General features: G+C 42.2%; 1 protein-coding gene across 3 annotated transcripts in view; it reads right to left on the bottom strand.

Annotated features, from left to right (window-relative positions):
* Positions 1-1,087: 1,087 nt before the first annotated feature.
* Positions 1,088-22,343, bottom strand: part of SEC10 (exocyst complex component sec10) — a 106,395-nt gene continuing 85,139 nt past the window's right edge. For all 3 annotated transcript variants that reach the window (XM_087397432.1, XM_087397433.1, XM_087397431.1), the window contains 6 exons: positions 16,571-16,668; positions 16,397-16,481; positions 14,925-14,983; positions 2,004-2,102; positions 1,801-1,887; positions 1,088-1,706 (listed from right to left, as the gene is read on the bottom strand). In XM_087397432.1, the coding sequence (XP_087253558.1) occupies positions 1,631-1,706; positions 1,801-1,887; positions 2,004-2,102; positions 14,925-14,983; positions 16,397-16,481; positions 16,571-16,668 (504 nt within the window). In that variant the 3' untranslated portion in view covers positions 1,088-1,630. The remainder of the gene's footprint in view (positions 1,707-1,800; positions 1,888-2,003; positions 2,103-14,924; positions 14,984-16,396; positions 16,482-16,570; positions 16,669-22,343) is intronic.

The following is a 22,343-nucleotide window of genomic DNA, read 5'->3' on the forward strand; positions in this document are numbered from 1 at the left end:
GGTACTTAGAAAGAGAATGAAAGTTTGTAAATATATCATCCAATGTCAATATGCATGTAGTGCTCTTCTGGGTAGGTGGACTCCCATAGAGCTAAGAGGGAGCATGGAAGTGGGCACTTTGTGGAGATTTTGAATGGCATGCATTGTTAATTCATTTACTTCATGTCCATGCTCTTGACCTATTTGGTTGTCCTGTGTGGGGCATAGAGGTGATTTATTTTTTACAATGCATGTGAGACTTATGCCTAGAATATGCTTCATGGCATCATGACAATGTAGGGAGAAGAATAAAAAATGTTTTTTATTCCAATTGGTAAGATAGCGTGCATATAACTTGGAAACGCAAAAATAAAAAATTTCACTTTGGCTATGTCTTGAGGCATGTCATTGAAATCACACTCACTCCCACAATGGAATCTCCCCCTCTCCATCCTCATAAGTTCCTTCTCCTTGTGCTTGCAATACTACGAATGCCTAGCCAAGGATCGGGACGAGTTACTCTTTGATGATTGTGGTTATACTTCCCTCCCACAACAATGATTAAGGCCTAGTAGTGATAAGAGCCTAGCATTGAGTACAATCTACCTGAATACCCAAGCCTTACTAACTATATGGTCTTACCTTGTATTCCTCACCCTACTTTGTCTATAGTTTACGATTTACGAAGTTTTGAGTTTCCTCTATTCTTCTTCTTGTACTACTACTCGTTCAACCTCTGAAACAGCCCTCTTGGTTGCCTTTTCTCATTATGCATTATCAAAGGTGAGGATACCATTGTTGGCATAATCCATGAATGCATCTATAATCACCTCCTAATTGTGTGCACCTCTAGTATGTCGAGTGATTACCGTGGTTGGTACAATCCATGAATGCATCTACAATCACCAACTCAATGTTCATGTGAAGTATGTGCAGTCTATCCATATGCCTCCATCCATGGCAATTGTTCTCAAAACATGCACCCTAAGAATTAATCTAACAAAGTCAATCTTCTTAACTTGGAATTCGCACTTGGAAAATTGCCACTTGCCCCTCTCCACTTTGAACCAATGGTCGTACAAGGTAAGATGTGTAGGCTGGGAAATAATGTTATGAACATGCACAATACTATTAAAGTGAGACTTGATCCTTGTTCAGCTCAAATTATTTTAAAATGTATATACCAATGCAAGAGCATGCAGCTAATGTAGTGCCATCAGGAAAGTCAAGCCCACTGCATGCTTCCATTTATTCGATAGAATGTATCTAAGGACATCAGCCACCTACATGTTGAGAATTGCACTAGCTTCAGTACAAAGCCTACAGACAAGGCAAAGAAAAGAACCTACACATGCTGAATGTTCATGTGTATAGTCAAGCCTTGTGACACAAAAACTGAGTATCCATTTGGTCTTGCATCTATGGAAAATGCTGATGTATTCTTTTATGGACATACCAATGGAAAGTTTGGGCATTTTTAACCTTTACTGGAGCAGGAAGTTACATTGGCTCAGCACTACTACCCCAAAACACGCAGAACAATAAGCTCAGGACCCTTGAGTTCATCAACGAGCAATGTCCACAGAAAGGTCTTTTCAAGAAGCATCGAAACATCCCTAGCAAATAGCACCATCTGCCAAGACTGGTTGCATCAATGATCTTCTTGCAATAAGCTTACTCTGCTTGCTATCTTTGCACTCTTGTAATCCTCACGAAGTTGAATAAACCTGTGTACCAAGTTATTCATGAGATGTGACGTTCCTTATGATGACTTGAAAACAGAACTAGCAAAATATACAAAAGCTGTAGCCGATATTATACCGCAATGCATCCTTTCGAGTGCTCCGCAAACTTCCATCTATGAGAGTGAATAAGCTTTCAGGAGCAACTATAAACACATTGACCAATCTGTAGGCAAATCCCACCTATTAGTTATGACAAAGGCAAGCCAGCCTAGATCAGTTACAAAAACCAATGCCTGTAATCAATAAGACCAAAACCGATTTCAGCAGGTAAGAGCTTACGTTCCCAGGGACTCAAACTTTTCATCTACTGCAGGGGCCTTGAAACTTCGAACAAACTCAGCGTACTCAGTAACATCACGTTTTAACCGTAGACCTCCACTGCCAAATGACAAGCATAATTGATCAAGATGAAGAACAAAACATGGACATAACAATTCAGCACCTCCAAGTACAGTTCCAGTTCCATTCTTTATTCACCTCCTTCCCCTGAAAAGAGTCCCAGTATTAGAAGTTTCTAGCACCAATAAAAGATAAATCAGAATCTCCATCAGATCAGAAGCTTCAGGACAATTTAATGGACAAATTCAATCAACAAAGAGCTTTCTGCAACCAAGGAGACTGGTCAAACTTAAAATAAAAATTCATAACAACCTCAATTGGGCAAGGTGCCAAAGTTGTGTTAAGATCCCAAGGTCATAGCATGATCTGGCATTAATGATGGGCTTAGGTCCATACAAGGGACCCTTTAAAAGGGGTCAGCTTATACTGTATGAAACCTTGACTGGAGGACACCCGTGCTATGGGACACGAAGGTTGTGGCCACGGAAGTCTTTGTGTGACTATTGTGGTTTAAGCCATCGAAAGTACCTCTTTATTGGGCCGAGTTTAATGTAATTCAGGACTAGCTCTCGAAGGAGCTAGATGAGTTTGAGGATTTCAAGAGGCTCGTTACACAACGAAAAAGAATTGGAAACTTATAAGGATGAGTTCATTCCTTTACAACGCAAGTTTCCTTCATTTACCAACCAGGTATGGCATTTGTTCTATTATAGTGGTCTCTCACAAGACTACTAGAACTAGGTGCCTGCAACACTATCACAACCCTTGAGGATGAGGGTGCATTTTTCAGAGGTGTGACAATCACCGAGCGACAGGGGTACACCAAGTAACAAGGGGTGCACCAAGCGGTACATTCAAAGACTACTGTAAAAATAACCGTGCCAAGAGGCCCTGCACCAGTTCGACAACAGCTGTGAACTTTTCATGTAAGCAGCAACGGAGAGACTATGAGACTCACCAAAGAACAAGGAGCTGTCCCTCTCCTTCTGCCAACAAGGCTAGCTAGGCACATCATAAAGGATTGCACCTTTGCGGTCCTGAAAAAGAATAATGAACGGAAGAAAAGTAAAGCAATACATGTAGCAAAAGTATCCAAAGGATTGACTTTATGCTTATGGAGTGACTTGTGCGTTATCCACACATGAGTACTTTCATAATGCCTTAGACTCGCATGGCCACAAGGCTAGACGATATGAGCTTATGCAAGATTTTGATTTTTGAAATCCGATACAGAAGGGGTGCCACTGATGTGATGGCAGATACTTAAGTTGCATCTCTCTTTATACCCCTTCAGACCTGTATAGTATGATCACTATTTCAGCCATATTTGGCAGCAAATCCCTGTCGGATTATGCCTAGATGAACCAATCAATTCAAATTTAAGAGGGAGAGAAGTCCAAGATCAGTATTCTATTCAAAATGGCCTCTTTTTCCGAAGGGTAAACTTTGCATATCAGACATCCGAGGCATAAGGGGAAAAGTCATTTTTAGGATCATGACACTCCTTGTGCTGAACATCTTGGCATCCAACGAATGATGTCTTTGGTCAAGCAGAATTAATATTGGCCTGACATGTGGACTAAAGCCAAATGTTATGTTTGAGAGTGTTAGCAATGCCAGGTCAATAAGGCGGAGCGTGTAAGACAAGGTGGCTTGCTGCGTCCATTGGAATATAAGAAATAGGAGAGCACTTCCATGGATTGTATTGGGATTACCACTGAACAAACTGTGGAAATGATGCCATATAGGTGGCGCCAAGTTTGTGTCCACCCAAAGACTACAATTTCTACCCCACATCTAGCACAAGTGTTTGTGGAGAATTTTATTTAGCCTTTATGGATTACCAGCTCAGATCATTAGTGACTGTGATCCTGAGTCGACAAGTCATTTCTGGCAACAAGTGTTCAAAAAGTTGGACACTAAGATGAGTATGCGTTCATCCAAACATCTCGAGTCAATGGAGCAAGTTAATCCGATCCTTGAGGATATCCTCTGTGCATTTGTCTCTTGAAAACAATCTCATTGAGGATAGTATCTTCCCATGGCTGAGTTTGAATATATTATAGTGCAAAGCATAGAGTCCATTTCTTTTAACGTATGGACTTCAATCAAAGGCTCCATGGACCATTGGTCTGCAAAACAAAAAGGTATGAGCTGCTGCTAATTTTCTGCAATTGCAGAAAGATACGTTGCAATTTGCAAGGTGAATCTTCAGACAGCTCAAGATAGAGCTCAGTTTCACGCACATCACGAGTGCTCACCTCGTGTGTTTCCAAAGGGCTGGTTTGTCTACCTTGAAATCCCAACAGATTTTGTGAGCTTTATGAATTGGTGAAGTTTTTAGGTTTATTCGTGTCATTAATAGCATAGCTTATTAGCTGATATTACTTTCCCAGACTTTCATGTGAGTTGCCTAGGAATTGGGTTAGGTCCAAGCAATGGACCCTTTAAAAAGAGTCAATTCAGACTTTATGACAATTCCTAGAGTACATGCATACTTAGCCTAGGAATGCCCTTGGTTGGGTCTATATATATGAGTTGTGGTCTCATTTGTGAGGATCCGATGGGATTGACTCCTGGGGATACTTAGACTAGAAAAGGCTATGCCATGTCTGGCTTAAAACACTTGGAATGGTGGGCACCCATGGTACATATACGGGAGGTTTATGGCCATGGACATAGCTCGATACTTGGATAACCTTAGGCTCAAAGAAATGATAAACATCCACCGAGGCTATTGCAGTCACTTTTGCACTGCAGGATCTTTTTCAGTGGACAGACATTTGCACTTCCTACAGTCAGTCCTTGCTGAACATTTTTGAGATATCATGTGCATTTCGGCTCAGTGTTTGAGCAAGCCTTTTTTATTTTTGATACTTGCCGAGATTTTGTTGAAATTTTTGGGTAGACATTTGCAGTTTACTTGAGCAGCCTGCTTGATAGCCTTGAGGCTTTGACATTTGCTACACACTTTCTTTTTTGGGAATCTTCATTTGCAAATGGCAAACCATGAGTCCTTTGGAATGCTTGCCGCTGAAGATAAACTTGATGGTACCAACTATCCCATGTGGTCGTACTTGGTGTGCCACCTGTTGTTCCCCATGAATTTATGAGGTATTGTTTCTAGATCCAAGACTAGACCTGTCTCTCCAGCATAGGCATCACTACTCCCGCACCCACTACTGCTGCCACTTCTGGTTCATCTGCCAATGCTCCCGCAGTGCCTCCCACATCCGAAAAGATACAGTGGGATCAAAGAGATACATAGACCCATGTAACGATCGCTATAAAGTGCAAGCATAGTGCTCAAATGGCATTTTGAGGCACCCCAAACGGTTTGCCGTTTCGGTGACATTTCCGGAACTGGAAAAGCCCTTTCGGACAGGGCAAACTTGCCCCAAATCTGCATCTCGTCCCGCACCGCCCGGTATTCTTCTCTGCTCCACCGCCTCCTCCTCGCTCTCCTCTCAACCCACAACCCTCTCAGCCCACTCTCTCCCTCTCCAGCCTCCCCTCCTTGCTCTCCTCTCAACTACAGCCCCCATTTCAGCCCAGATCCTTGCTCTCCTCTCCTCCTCGCTCTTCTCTCCAGCCTCTCCTCCTTTCACCCTCTCCTCTCCTGCTTGCTCTCCTCAGCCCTTGCCCTCTCCTCTCCTGCTTGTTCTCCTCTCAGCCCTTGCCCTCAGCCCTTACCCTCAGCCTACATGGCTCCGGATGCATTTTGAAAATATGCAGATAAATTGGGGAGCTATGAGGGATCTGGTGGATCTAAAAAGTGGAAATGTAAATTCTATCGAATGGAAAAAACAGAATGTCACCCGTGTGAAGGACCATCTTGCCCATGTGCCAAACAAAGATGTAGAGCCATGCCCCTATGTTCCCCAAGATGTGAAGGAGAGCCGCCTTGAAGAATGGAGGCAAATGCATTTGGCCATTCCCAAAGATTCGATTCTGTGGAGCCTTCGAATGACGAGGAAGCTAGTACAAGTCAAGCACTAGCAGCAAAGAGGGATAGAGATGAAGAGTCAAAGAGTAGCCATTCCTCTATGTTGGTTGTGCATGCAAAGAGGACTACTTTGCCAAGGATATATCACGAGCCTCTCCTCCACTACCTAAGAATTTTGTACAAAAGACCAGCATCCAAACCAGCTTTCAAAAGCAAGCAATGGCAAAGGCAACTAGGGAGCTCACCTGATTGTTCATACGGTGTGTCATCCCCTTTCATGTGGCCAAGACAAACCAATGAAGAAAGACCATGAGAGCCATCAGCCGCAAGTGGGAAGTCCCTTCATTCGAGGCTCTACTAGTATGGGAGCTCAAGCAGGCAATGGCAAAGGCAACTAGGGAGCTCACCTGATTGTTCATACGGTGTGTCATCCCCTTTCATGTGGCCAAGACAAACCAATGAAGAAAGACCATGAGAGCCATCAGCCGCATTGGATGCAAGTGGGAAGTCCCTTCATTCAAGGCTCTACTAGTACGGGAGCTCAAGCGGGAACGAGCCTGCATAGAAGTAGGTAGAGCCCTTTAAGGAAACATGGAAGAAGTATGGCTGCACTATATTGGGTGACGGATGGTCAAATTTACATAGGCAAAATGTGTATAATGTTGTAGTGTTTTGTTGCAAAGGCACTATGTTTTTGAAAGCCATTGATGCCTCCCTCCCACATCGATCCTCTCCTATCCTCATCTGAGGCTGACACTTAGGAGTCAGAGGAGACAAATGACACCATGGATGCCGCCGATGATGCTGAGGAGTGATTATTGGAGCGTGCATCATGCTACTACACTTACCTCTAGGATTTTTTTCAAATTTTTGGATCCGATATGGATCATGTTTTGTATTGGCTACATCATAGACTATAGTAACTATTTTTAGGATTTTGTCATTTGACATGGATATGGATCATGGACCATGTTTTGTATTGACTTTTATCCCTAGACTACTTGTCATTTATGATTTATCATCCATGATAATTGATGTAGCGTGTGCAGCTTTGCCAAACTTTGAATTCTCTAAAGTTATAAGTTATTGCGAGATTTGAAGATGTATATACTATCTTTGTAATGTTTTCATTAATGATATATGTATGAATATATGTTCCGTTTTCTCGCCGTGCTTCATTTCCCTGTTTCCGAAACTCGTTGGAGCTATGATTGCAAGAAGGTTGTTATTCCTAACATTCAATCTTGCAAGACAGCCAAGGCTGCATGAGACAAGAAGGTTGTTATTCCTAACATTCAATCTTGCAAGACAGCCAAGGCTGTGCGGGACACTTTGGCCAATCTCTATCATATTTGAAATGAGGCCAAGGTTGCCTATTTGCGCAAGCAACTTGAAGGTATTAAGATGAACTAAGGGGACAGCACGGATGCTTACCTCACACAAGTCAAGGATTTTAGAGAGCATCTCTGTTATAATTATTGATAAATTCTAGGCAGTGCCCAATGTAAAGTCAATGAGTGTGTTAGGAGCACTTTTCCCTCAATTAGAGGTTTTTCCCCCTAACCACAGCTAGTTCACTAATTACGGTTAGTGAAGGATAAGATTTGTCACTTAGACAAAACCTTATCCCCTCTTTGTAATACTTTACTTCATTCTATTGCATATTCGACATTCTCCACTCTCTCTCTTGCTTCCTTCTCTCTCTCCCATTTCTATCATTTGGTATCAGAGCCTGCCTTCGCTTCCGAACCTAGAGCCCATCGTCAAACGCCTACCTCTACCCCTGGACTTCTGTTCATCGCCTACTCCACACGGCAATCCGTACAAAGCCTCGACTTGCTCATCCGTACAACTGTATGGACAGTCGTACTGTTTGCCGCCGTAAATAAAGTACAGGTCTTGCGCCACTCGTCCGTACAGCAGACGCCACATTCCTTCCGTACAGCAAGAGTTACATGTCCATACAACGTATGCTCAGTGCTCGTACATATCTGCAGGCGTCGTACTTTGTCCGTACAGTCGCCATTCCAAGTTGTGCCGTACAGATCAATCAGAGCCGTCCATACAATGCTGGTTATCTACTGGTACGTTGCCATACACAACCCGTACAATAGATTTGCTACTCTCCGCACATTCTCCGTACACCTACGCCGTACATGTCGTACAGCTCAGATCGTACCCGCGATAGCACTTTGCTTGTCCGTACATTCCTACCCGTCCATACATTCCGTACCTCTCCGTACATTCCGTACGATCACTTTGTGCAGGTGCATTCGGGATTTCGGCTAAAGAATCAAGCAAATTTTGAGCAGATATTTGCTTTGCAGGACAAGTCAAGCAAAAATTTGGGGCTTCTTGTGAGTTAGCCCCAATTTCAGCTCAATTTCTCCCCAAATTTTGGGGTTTTTGTTTCTACACTGCAATTTCTTGCATAATTGGGGCTTCCAGATACTTTGCCCTCTTTTGGATGCAATTTCCCTGAAGAAATTGGGGCTTTTGGCATTCACATGCAATTTGGTAGTGTACTAGCAGTTTGGGACTGTTACAGGCAGTTTTGGACTCATTTTGAGTGACATTGCAGACATTGGCAAATTTTGCAGTGTTTTTTGACAGATTGAGAGCATTTGCAGGATAATTGAAGTGCATTTTGAGCCTTTGATAGGCTGTGAGAGTATTTATCACTGTGGGCAGATTTTCTTTGCAGATTTGACTTGTGCATTTTACATCCCAGGAAGGGATTTTACTTGGTCAGTTTGCTGTTTTTTTTGAGATTATCTAGTGAAAATGGCTTAGAACAACCCCAATGAGGTGTTCGGAGTTTTCACACAGGAGGATAAGTTGAATGGCACCAACTACTCCTTATGGAGTTTCATAATTGGCAATATCTTGGTTGGCAGACATCTTTGGGATTATGTCAGTGAAGATGAAGCAAGACCAGATACAGCGACTACACCTGTCACTCCTACAGCTGGAGACAGGGGTAGAGGTGCAAATGCAGCACAAGTAGTTGGAGCAGCCGCTCCAGGAGCTCCCACAACAGAGCAGAAAAGATGGAACTCTAGAGATGCACAAGCTCTTTCAGTAATTTCTCTCTCTCTCAAGAGGTTCATTATACCTCATATTCGGTCATGCAAGACATCTATGGCAGCTTGGGAGATACTAGAGAGTATGTTTGCAGCAAGAAATGATGCCAGGGTTTCCTTTCTGAAGTGAGAACTTTCCCATACGCATATGGAGGAGGGAGATTCCATGAATTCTCACCTCACAAAGCTTCAGGACTTGAGGGAACAATTGCTGAATATTGATGAAGTCATTCTAAATCCAGAGATGATCACCACCACTCTAAACTCTCTTCCTGAGTCCTATCTCGATTACCACACCTCGCTGAATTTGTCATTGAGGGGGGCCAGCAATCCTCTCTCTTTTCACGAGTTGGTAGGACTTATGTTGCAGGAGGAGCAAACACGCAGAAATATGGCAACCCGGGCTGGCGAGCATGCCATGCTCTCCAAGTTCAAGCCCAAGGGTAAAGGGCAGCAAAAGCCACATGCCAATCAGCCCACAAATCAGCATAAAGCTGATTCAGGACAGCCCTCTTATAAGGCAAAGGGTGATACAAGTAAGTAAGAAAAAGAAGGGCATCTGTCATTATTGCAAGAAGCCAAGTCATTATATTGCAGAATGCAAGAAGCGCATAGCCAAAGCGAAGAAAAGGGATTCCGGTATGGCTGTGTCAGTTGCATCAGCTCCACATTCTCATGATGGGGGAGATGTTGCAACTAACTTTGTGGAAGAGCACTATGCCTTTCTGTCTTGCACTTCAGATTTTTCAGTGGGTAGTTCAGATGCTATAGCCACTAAAGATGATGACCCATATGCTTTCTTGCTTGTAGTTATGATCCTTCAAAGGATGCATGCTCTCTTAGTGTCAATGAGATACTTCATACTTGGTATTTTGACAGTGGTGCTTCAAAGCACATCACTTCCAAGAAGAGTCTGTTTGTATCTCTGCATCCTCCACCCACCAAAAAGGTGACTTGTGCGAATAATTCTTCTTATTCAGTGTGTGGAGTGGGAGACATTATTCTCACATCCATTGATGGCACAGATTTCAGAATTTCAGATGTTCTCTATGTGCCAGGGATAAAGAAGAATTTGCTTTCAGTGTCCTCACTCAATAGAGGAGGATTTCAAGTTGTTTTTGATAATGACAAGTGTGCAGTCAGAAACAAAGAGAATGACTATGCTTTGATGTTATCTGGCACTTTGTATCCGGGTCTTTTTCAGCTTGATCTATATAAAAATAGATCCGATCTTGCATTATCAGTTAGCATTCCCACTACTGCAATGCAGAATGCGCAGAATGCGGAGTTATGGCATGCCAGATATGGGCACATGAGCTATGGCAGCTTAATGACACTTCAGAGGGATGATATGGTTGATGCATTGCCTCCTTTGGAGTCGCCTCCTTCTCATGCATGTGAAGGTTGCATCATTGGCAAGATGGATAGACTTCCCTTCAAGAAGGATAGTGCGGTGAAAGTTACACGAAAATTACAGCTTATTCATAGTGATGTCTGCGGTCCCATGAGGACACGCGCTTTTGGGGGTTATCTCTATTTTGTTACATTTATAGATGACTTCACCAACTACACTTGGGTCTATGGTCTCAAGGCAAAATCAAAAGTGTTTATGCATTTCAAACACTTTGTGGCTATGGTTGAGAATGAGACAGGACTCAAGGTGCAGACACTTCGCATAGATCGAGGGGGGGAGTATATGTCTCATGAATTTGAGACATTTTTGAAGGAGAAAGGCATCACACATCAGCTTATAGTGAGGCTTACACCTCAACAGAATGGCAAAGCTGAGCAAAAGAATCGCACTTCCATGGAGACGACTATGACACTAGGCAGTCCACAAGTGGTAATTGTTTCTTTTTGGGCAAAGCTTGCATTTCTTGGCTGAGCAAGAAGCAATCTACTGTGGCTACTTCCTCATGTGAAGCTGAGTACAGGGCAGCTTTCAAAGCGATAGTTGAATGTGTTTGGCTGCGTCGTTTGCTTGCCGATCTTCATCTTTCATTGGAGGGTCCTTCTTCGATTCTCAATAGCAGTGGCAAAGAATCCTGTGTTTCATGCTCGCACGAAGCACATTGAGGTTCACTATCACTATGTCAGAGAGAAGTTGCATGCAAGAGAGATGTGTCAACACATGACACTGTTGCAGACATCTTCACCAAAGCACTTCCACGTGAGAAGTTTGAGGCATTTCGCAATGCCCTGAACTTATCTCCTTTTGGTGATTGATCATTTCCTTGTACATGACATTGGCACTACAGGGGGGTGTTAGAATTATTGATAAATTCTAGGCAATGACCAATCTAAAGTCAATAAGTGTGTTAGGTGCACTTTTCCCTCAATTACAGGTTTTTCACCCTAACCACAGTTAGTTCACTAACTACGGTTAGTGAAGGATAAGGTTTGTCACTTAGACAAAACCTTATCCCCTCTTTGTATTACTTTACTTCATTCTATTGCATATTCAACGTTCTGCACTCTCTCTCTTGCTTCCTGCTCTCTCTCCCATTTCTATCAATCTCATCAATGTTGATGAAATCGTCCCAAATTCTTAGCTAGTATCTACGACACTTGATGGGCACCCTGACTCAATAGTAGGAATTTGCTACGACATTGAGGCTAGTTGCCATGGTTAACCCCACCCACTATTCCTTTGATCAGCTTGTTTCCCTACTCTTGCAAGCAAAGTAGAGTCGTCAAAATAAAGCTACTTCTACTCATGCAGATCAGACCTTTGCCACAGATCACAGGGGAAAGGAAGGAAGGGGGTGTGGGAGTGATTTTACAACAAGACCAAACCTTCATCTAGCACCTCATCATCTTCTGATGGGAGGAAGAAGAAGCACTATAATTACTTCAGGAAACCAGGCCACGCTGTCACCGAATGTCAAAAGCACATTGCTTTCGAGTCTTATAGTTACAAATGTCTCTGCTGCCCCAAAGAATCCTTCCACATTGCTCATGATGATTGGGCATTTGTTGTGATTTGTCATTCTCCTCCAGTTGAGCATGATGCATCCAGCCAGTCTTCTTTTTAGTCCTTGCATCTATGATCTGCTTCTCCACATTATCATAGGTTGCTATATCCTTTCTTGGATAAACATGTGCAAGCATGATATCTATTGTATATACTTTGTCTTCTCATATATAATTTAGTCATTCCATGGTCATACCATGGAGAAGAATTTGTTGGCACTTAGCCCTAGTATTCACCTGTAGGCTAGTTGGTACTTCAATCACCCCTCAAGTTGACTTCATTGGTCAACTCTTCGGTTGACTTTAGGACCTATATAGGCCACCACATATATGTTGTTCATATTCATTTGAAAATACTTCATTTTTTCCTCAGATTGTTCCACTCCATTGTTTTCCATTCTAACAAGCCTTGCAGGCTAACACATCTGTTCGAATATTTAAAAATGTTCAAACCCTCATGCATCTTGGGCAAACAAACATAATTGTATTTGAGGAGACAGAGTGTCTCATGGTCAGTTTTAGTGTGCCAAAAACATTCCATAACCTTGGACATAAATTTTGCAATGTCAAAAAAAGACCAAGGAATAATGAAACTACACATATGCCATAAGAATGCACTACACTATCCGGAGGTGAATGCAGTGGCCAAGTAGACAGTTTGCAAAAGTCTATCTCATGAAAGAGCTTTTGAAGTACCCGAATTCTCTCTTGTTGCAAAGGAATGTGGCATCCAATGGGGTAGCTCAAATGACTCACAATTTGATTAGGAGCGGCAAGAGACCCAGGCCACAAAAGGCAATGCTGGTCACTTGATACAAGGGCAGGAGTTTGGCTTTTAGAGTAATTCATTTTCAGCCCAGCTGCAAGACCAAACAAATCAAGTGCCATCCAATGGGGTAGCCCAAACGACGCACAATCTGATCAGGAGGCAGCCAAGAGACCACGCCACAAAAGGCAATGCTAGTCACATTGATGCAAGGGCGGGAGTTTGGATTAGAGAAATTCATTTTCAGCCCAGCTACAAGACCAAACAAATCAAGTGCCTATAAAGTGCCAAACATCAGATTCAGAATTCCTTAGGGGGGGGGAAAAGAGTCGTCTGAATAGGCCTGGCTGACAAAACGTACACATCTAAGAAAATAAATACCATGCAAACACTGATGTGCAACTAAGGCGGATATATGTGTCAATAGTGGATGAGTAGCAATGGCAAAAAGCAAAGCACTGAGAGGACAGCCTTGGTGAATATAACAACCCATGGTCCACAAAGAAGAGAGGGCATCAGATTAAAGGCAACATGCCGTGCCATCCTTATAGAGCCAGTAAACCAATTTTGCATTTTGTGTCCATAACATCTGCAGTATCAAATGCTTTTTCAATATCAACCTATCAACACATCTTGATGTGTGTATGAGCCAAGGCACCAGCACCCAGTAAGCATAAAATAGCAGAGAAAAGTGGCTGAAAGCAGAGCTTCAAAGAGATCTCTACAGGGCGAAAATATACAGAGAAGGGGCTGCAGCAAGGCAACTCAAAACGGAGACAAAAGAAGACTGAAGAGTGGAGAAAATGTACAAACGAAGATCTCATTATATGACAAGGAAGCAGGTTAGTCAAGATCCTCAGCATGCAGACATTCAAAGGAGGATCGCCGTTAAAAAACCCAGAAAAAGTAATACGTAGCGAGGGATGAATCACCAAAGACCCTATGATCTTGGTCCTTCCATAGAGCCCATAGTGCCCAATAGCAAACGCATGTAAGAAAAGATCATACCCCTGCCTACCAAAGTGAATCCCAAAAAGCCACAATAGCTTGCCAAAGCAAGCACCAGAACACCGTGCCTAAAGACATTGCTGTAGAAAAAACAACACGTCACGAGATTCAGGGCAATGCCAAAACAAGCTGAGGTATCGACTCCCACACGCACACTCACACGCACACACCAAGAGTACATCTTGGATTGCACCCAAACTTGGGCTTAGCTACCTTGCGCCTAGGTTGCACCCATCTCCTTTCCCTCACCTAGACTGAACAAGCGCACCAATGGACAATCTTGGGCATAGGGTCAAGCTTGCAACATTGTACTTTTGCCCAATCCATTGAGCTATTCGACCTATTGCAAGGGCTGAGGGCCTACTGAGGTAAATCTAAGTCAAGACATTGATGACTTAGCTGTTTATTGGTAGTCACGAGGCTCTGCGAATTCACATTCCCAGGTTCTCATGAAAATGCCATCCAAGGGAATCGACGCCCCTTCCTATCAGTCTTGGAATGAATGTTAAGGGTCCCGTGGTGCCTTGCAAAGCCAAACCTAGTTCACATGAACATGGCTCCCAAATATCAGGCTGCTAGACATACTTGACTGAGTCACATAGTTTGTCTATTGATCCCAGCTGTGCACTATTTTCTCCGGACAAAATATTGTTATTCCTTTAGCCCTGATAACCTAAACTGAAGATCTTATCTCTCTCCTAGCATGATTTTGCAAGAGTTATGTTATCCCAGCAACCTAAGTCATGCAAAAGACCCTCTTGCACACATTTCTCCCCAAATTTTTGTAAATATTTCGGAAAAATCTTGCAACTGCTTTAGCCCTGATAACTTTGAACTGAGGATGTCCTCTCTATCCTAGCATGATAGCTTGCAAGAGTTTCCTAGCCGAGCAAGGCTGAACCATGTGGAAATTGACAAAAGAGGTTGGTGCTTCCAACTGTTTCCTTAACTCTTCAAGAATGTAAGCCTTAGTACTGCCTCAACTCAACAATAAATTCAATGACATGTCTGAACCAAATTTTTCCTTCATCAACTGTGCCAAAAATTATTGACATCTTGTGAACTGAAGAAAACTGAGTTAATACCTGGGACTGAAAGTAAATCTTTGCCAATGACTAAGCAATCCTTTATGCAACCGGTTTCCCTGTAAGCAAAAGGGGGGAATACTTTTAGTCTCTTTTCAAAAACCATCTTGTATTATATTTTCCCCTTCTGTCTATACTTTTTGTGAGATATATATATGGGCCCCTTTATGGATGTTTCAATCGTTAGCATGATGTATACAACTTATTTCCAAATATTGAGCCCAGACAGCTGACCAAAAGAAGCTATTATAATTTCAAATTGAGGGAAGGAAGCTGTGTTTGTTCTTCTTGCCATCATGCCTGAGACTTATGGGAAAACATTAAATCTATTACTGCCTCACAACGCTATAACGACATATAGGCCATCATCAAAGAAAATAAATTAGACAAGGAAAAAGGCATACCTCAAGGAAGATGTCACTAACCAAATGACATGGACTAAGCTAGTAGATCAGAAACAAGTTCCCTGATGTACTCAAATATTTTCATATTGATTAGTTTTCTTTTAAAGGTTTGATGCAGACATATTTGCTTTCATTAATTAGGCTAAAATAAAATCTAGCTGATGGTGACTACTGAGACATTAATAGCCTGATTCACTAACAACCTAGCACTCATATTTGAGGGACATAGGCATAGCATGAAGTTGAGAATCTAAGCAGTCTGATTCACTAGCAACCTAGCATGAGGGACATGGGCATAGCATGCAGCTGAGAATCTGAGTTTCTACCTGAGGCATTCATCCAACCCAAGAATAGCACCATAGCTGACACACATTGAAAAGTTTATCATTCTCGTATTCATTAGAGGTCAACAGGCAGCTTCATTTGGAAACTAAAGAATACTCAATATGGAAAAGGAGTGCAAAGCAAAGTCAATCGCATCCAAACTCTGTTTTTTCACTCAGCCAAAGATGTCTTAGAGAGACATATTTGCCAGCTTTGATGGCATGTAAAGTGAAACATAAATCCTTTCATTAAGATGGACAAGTATCAGCCCACTAGCAAGGAAAATATCCCATTCAAATCTGATGTGCTAAAAAGGACAAAAGGAAGAAACAGCAGGACCACGCAATTCATCATCTAGAACGAGCCATGATGTAGCTCTCCTACTGCATGCAACCTATATGTCATTAATTGTGTTTCCTACTTGTGTTTCATAGAGAATAGTACCTTACCAATCATGCCCATGAAATGATTCTATTTTTATATTCAAAAACCTTACCAACTGCAGCTACTGAGTGCAGCTTGTCTACACAAGGGAAAATGCTCATTGCATGACAAAGTTATTCACAAGCACAATCGACAAAATACAGACAATGATTGATCAGGAATAATGCCAGCCTTCGATTTACAGGCAACTATTGCTTTGCATTGCTCTTAGAAGAAAAATACAGTAAAACTGAAAACACAGTAAATGCACAAAAAGGACCCCTCGAAAGTAAAAAGGACCTACAGACTGGAACTCCATACCAGCTCTGTCATAAATGCCTGTTTATTCAGTCCTTCTAAAGCCCCATTTGCAGCTTCAAGCATTCGTGCCAAGTAGGCAACCACCCTATTACCACACAGAACACATATGTTAAGTTCAATCATTCATCAGAGTGAATCCTTCCCCCAAAAAGTGATGGTTGAAAGCATACACACCGGGTGCATGCATTCGTAGGCCGATGGTCTGGAGGATTTCCATCTTCCGGGGGACGATAATCAGTCATTTTTTGTTCAGCAGCCAATAATCGATCAACCTGACCGTGAAAATGAGAAGATAAAGGCAGAGATGAGATAACCCAATACATGCATGGACAATATATGCAAAGAAGTCAGCAGTGAGATAGAGGAACAAATGTCATAAACACAATCAGAATAAAACATTCTTTTTTATTATATTTGTAATTGATGTAAGTGTCCCACTAACAGAACGGATGCTTTGTTCTCCATATCCGTGAGGTGGCAACGGTGTAACACGCACAAGCCCACCATATATACGACATCAAAAGCAATTTCCATGTAATGATGGTGCAGCTCGTCTGAACGGACCTACTATAGATTATATGTGAATATAAACCACATGGGGGGCAGCTGAAGCAAGGGGGTAGCTAATGTGCACACGAGGGAGCTCTAGGATCAAGTAAAACTATGCTGGGACTCTACTGTTGAGTGGAATGCAATGATAAAGCTCAAAGTGTACTTGCAAGAATGGATATGAAATATAAGTACAAGTCTAGCTATATAGGCCTAAATTAGGACCAAGTATCCTACGTGTACTAACTGTACTGTCCTAATCTAGCCTGTATGGCTCATACCAGGGAAAATGTGGCAAGACATTCATGGATGTTCAATAGTCCTCATAAAGACATCTTATAGTTATATAAGCCATCTTGGTCAATGTATCGATCATCATTACACAGATGGATGCCTCCACTCTGTCCTAGCTGAATTGAACTACAAACTAATAAAGCTATAGCTCACAAAAGTGGTGGAGGACTTAAGGGAAGGTCTCACTATAGCCACCCAGCTATGTTCTCCGCTCCTGATACCACCATAAAGATGTTCACAGTTGTAAATTGGATATTTTAATCTAGAATCGTGTGCAGCCAATAGGTACCAATCCATGAAGCCTCTTTCACTTCATACTATTCACATTTTACAGTGTCCATGCATCGTGTTTCCGATGTCTTAATTGAAAATGAAATAGCTGCACAACTTCAGTATGCCTTGCTTCCATGTCCACAATCAGGCTGATTGTACCACAATAAGGCCGATGAGCTTTGCAAGCTTCATTGAATGTCAAAGGAAAGCTCTTACTCACAACTTGTACAAGGGATGCATTGGAAAGCAAAGCTCTCACTCATGTATGAGGCATGTATTGAAAAGGAAAGTTCTTGCTCAGAAGTTCTATACATTCTAGCAAAAGTGTCTAGTCTTTAAATCTCAAAGCATTTCTTGGCCAAATTGCTCTAATAACAGAATCATTGGTGCTAGTAGATCCATCTTTAGATAGTTACCCTCCTAGATTAATTCTAGCTTCCTAACAATGATTGCATTTCACTTCCCTTTGATTACTTTTTTTAATCTTCCAAATGGTTTATTAGTGATATTATATTAATTTGAGGATCTTAGATGCTTTCTGTTTACACAAATTTTTGTTCTGCATCGGTACAACATTATCTGTGCTGCAAGGAAATCCCCTATATGTGAATGCCTTGAACTAAGTTTGGTATTTGTTTTAACTCTCTTCTTTTTCTGGGGTAGAGGGCCATGAAATGTTTTCTATCTAACAATAAGATGTCTCAAGAATTTACTTCAACCTATGCACTAATATGCCAATTTTGTTTAAAATTACAACTCAAAAAATAGTTATTACACTGGAAGGTGGTGGTGAAAGGCTGGGAGAACATAACATTGCTGACATTAAATCACCATTGAAATTTTTCATGGAGGTTGGAACTTGAACCTTAGATGTTCAAATTTGAAACTTGAACATGGAAAACGTTGATGAAAGAACATTGAACATCCTAAGCTAATAGGTTGAAAATTGGAATTGGAATGCATGTATGCAAGACAATTGACTCATTCTTCATGTTTGATAAAAATTTAACTTTCAATTCTGCTTCTATGGGTCATAATTTGTGGAGATGAGTATATGCAGTGTTGCGAAAACACCCTTTTTTTTAGTCCTTTTTAAGTTTGCTAGGCCGATATCAAGTGGAGGAGATTGGTTTGGAAAATTTTTGATACAGTGTTTGGCATACCAGTAAATAATACAATGCTATAAAAAATGAGAATTCCTCTGGCCTCCTACCTATTTATAGAGAATGCAAAGTATGAGACAAGTAGTTAAATGCATGGCTATCCCACATTCTTCAATCTGACCTCTGCAAGCCCCACCCTCTTCCGCGGCCCTCCCTCCCTCACCTGTGCAACCTCCCTGTTTGGTCATTCTTCCAAGACGGTATTCTGCTGGTTTCAAGTTCTGTCAATTTTTTTGGTTTCATTAGCTCCACCCCCTTGGATTATTCCTCCAACATGGTACTCTACTGATGCAAAGTCTTGTAGGCATTTTCATATTTGTGAGCTCTTCTCTAGAAAAAAAAATATTTGTGATCTCCACCCCCTTTGATCATCTTTCCAACACGGTATTCTGGTGATTCCAAAACCTGACGGGATTTTCTTAAGTGCTTCTCCATGCATATGTGATTATGGCCCCTCCATCACATTCTGAATACCCTTCATTTTCACATGTTTCAATGTTCAGATCAGTATAACTCCATTAGTTCCCTCCATCTATTTTGAAGCTCCCTTATTGCATGGTGATGATTTTGAGATCTATCGGATGCACTTCGTTTCCAAGTCTCTAGAAGGAGTACAAACCCCATAGAGGCCTACTTTGAGACGATACTCAAGACCCCATCATTAGTAGTTTTGGTACTTTCGAATGATGGAGTATTAAAGGTCTACTTGATAGTTGAGGATCTAAATTCTCACCCCCAACTTCCAAGACGTGTTGTTGGAGACTTTGAGTGAGAGTGTGCAGTCAGGGTTTTAGGTCTTGGCTAGTGCCTAATGTACTACCTATCCAAGGCGTGTTCAAGATTCTTGAGATTGACATCCCCACTCCTCTGCGGTCTCAAACCCCTACAAAGGACCTTCTGACAAGGTACATACTTGAGTGGATGGGGACTGAAAGGGGAAGAATATGACAAAATGTAAAGCAAAGAGAATGCAGGCGTCAACAGCCATGTGAGCGACCAGAGGCTCAATCTTAAATAGAGGCAAGGCAAATCGTTTAAACCTCGCTGGAAAGACTACCCTCCCCAAATCAAGAGGAGTTATTCAACCGTCCCACAGAGTCTCTTCTTTGGACCTAGCACCTTTAGAAACATGATGGAGAGAGAGAGAGAGAGAGAGAGAGAGAGAGAGAGAGAGAAGGTTAGGGTGTGAGGAAATGATGCACAAATGAAGACATAATGAAAAGGCCCTCATTCATTCATCAAGTATGTCAAGACAAGACAAGTACAAGCCTTATGTAGGCTACTCACTCACACTCTAGCACCTAGTGCATATGGGATAAGTCCCATGATGACACATGGCACTCACACAAGACTCACACACATAAACTAGTACTAAATCACCTAGTACTACACACTAACACTTCACACCAACACACTCTTTGACTATGATATCTCCAACACCCCCCTTCAAAGCAAAGAGGTGTGAGACCCAACACGCAAGAGTAGACCGATCCCCCCTCCACCGCAATACTACAAAGAGCAAGTCCAACTATACAACACCTCTCGTGTGATAGTGACTTCTTAGTCAGCTTGCGACCAGCAAGGGCAAACCATCACTCGTCATCCCCCCTTACTCTAAACTGGGTGGTCAATACCATCAACAAAAGTAAAACACAATACATTCATTTTTGGGGAACAACCCAGAGCAGAGTACCTCTTATTGACTCCAAATACATTCAATTTAGAGGAACGACTCAAGGCTGAGAACCTTTACGTGACTCAACACAAACACACATAGAACCAAGCATCATCTTCCTCCTCAAAGAGGAATAGATCATGCAATAGAGCTAATAAAGCTTGCTCTTCAAGTACAATAGATGTGGCATAAATATCCTTGGCTGAAGTAGTGAGGGCGCCACTGCTTTGTCATGTTGCTCAGCCACAGTATCGATAGAAAGCATGTGGCATACATTCTTCCTCCTAGACAATGCTGCAAGTCTTGGCAGTGTCACAACACTCAAATGAAGATCGTTGAAGCGGCTTTCCATAGGTTGTGAGTCTCCAAGACTAGCACAAACAGCAATCAGCTTGTTGTACCCAGATCTCTCTGTATTAATTGCATCCCACTCATATAGGCAAATAAGTCCCCGAAGAGAATGCTTATCGATTGAAAAGACCACAGCTTTCAAACGTGGGTCTCTATATTGAAGCCGGTAAGAGGCGAAGGTAGAGGCAGCATCGTAAATGGAGCGCTTGTATTCCGTGCCCTTCTGTGCATAGAACTTCGCTTGGAGATTGCTGCCCCAGTGGCGACCTTTCATGTACGTACGTTGATGACCTGATCCAGACCACCAGCCACAGAGGAAGTCTTGAATGCAGTAATTGCCGAGGAGAACGAATGTGAAGGTGAGGAACAAAGCAGTGCCAACACCTTGATAAGTAGCTTCTGGACCTTGCATTCGAAAGACACGTAGCCTTTGTTTCTAGAGTTCTAATGAACCAGCCTTCTCTTCGCTCCTTTGCTAGGCCCACTGTGACACGTCAAGCTCATTCCATCAACTCTCCCTTCTACGTGGGTAAGAATCGAGATGGAACTCAAGGTTCCACCATAGGCTCGAGAGCAGCTTGTCTGAATCGCCATCCACGCAAATGATGAATCGTGATGCTGCTGTGAAACTGACGAAATTGATATCCGCCATAGCTGAGCTTGAAGACCTACAAGATGGCTCAAATACCCACACGTGTGCAAGCATTTGTGGCTGCTAGGTACCGACTAGTAGCTCCAGGAGGCTGTCAAAGCCCGCGTACTGCTCCAAAAGATATGAACAAAGACGGTGATGAAAGAGGCAAGCTATGGAGAGGCACTAGGCGGTACAAAGAGCAGAAAAGAAGAGGCGGTTAGCTATAGAGAAGGCAAAATAGAGGCGAAATAAGCTGAAAGGAAGAGTTAGCTCGAGGCGAAAATGAACATGCTACATAGGAGAGTTAGCTGAAGCAAAATTAGGGTTAGGGCAAGAGTGACAAATTAGGGTTAGGGTAAGGGTGACGTAGCAACTATGGAAGGTGGCTCTGATACCATGTTAGAAACATGGTGGAGAGAGAGAGAGAGAGAGAGAGAGAGAGAGAGAGAGAGAGAGAGAGAAGGTTAGGGTGTGAGGAAATAATGCACAAATGAAGACATAATGAGAAGGCTCTCATTCATTCATCAAGTATGTCAAAACAAGTGAAGTACAAGCCTTATGTACACATTCTAGCACCTAGTGCATATGAAATAAGTCCCATGATGACACGTGGCACTCACACAAGACACACACACATAAACTAGTACTAGATCACCTAGTACTACACACTAACACTTCACACCAACACACTCTTTGACTATGATATCTCCAACATCCCCTTCCAAGGAGGCTACAATGGCAACCATGGTTCCTTTGCATAAGGCATTTGTTCCACTACATTCTTTCAGTATCATAAGCTTGCACCCAAAGACCTCTTTAAGTATTGAGAGAGACGTTTTGTTTAAAACTTCATCATGTTAGAGCGTCTTCAATAAGTTGAAAATGCTATAAGAGAGCTCTTTGTTTGAAATGAGTAGAAGACATGGAAGGATTAAACCGTTGCAACTGCCTTGGAGTGCAAGTCTTTGTGTTTATCTGATGGCTTTTGGGAGAACGTCTTTCACATTC

The sequence above is a fragment of the Dipteris shenzhenensis genome, chromosome 26 (assembly GCF_047967505.1).
Source record: "Dipteris shenzhenensis isolate YYH24624 ecotype China chromosome 26, Dip_SZ_1.0, whole genome shotgun sequence".
NCBI lineage: Eukaryota > Viridiplantae > Streptophyta > Polypodiopsida > Gleicheniales > Dipteridaceae > Dipteris > Dipteris shenzhenensis.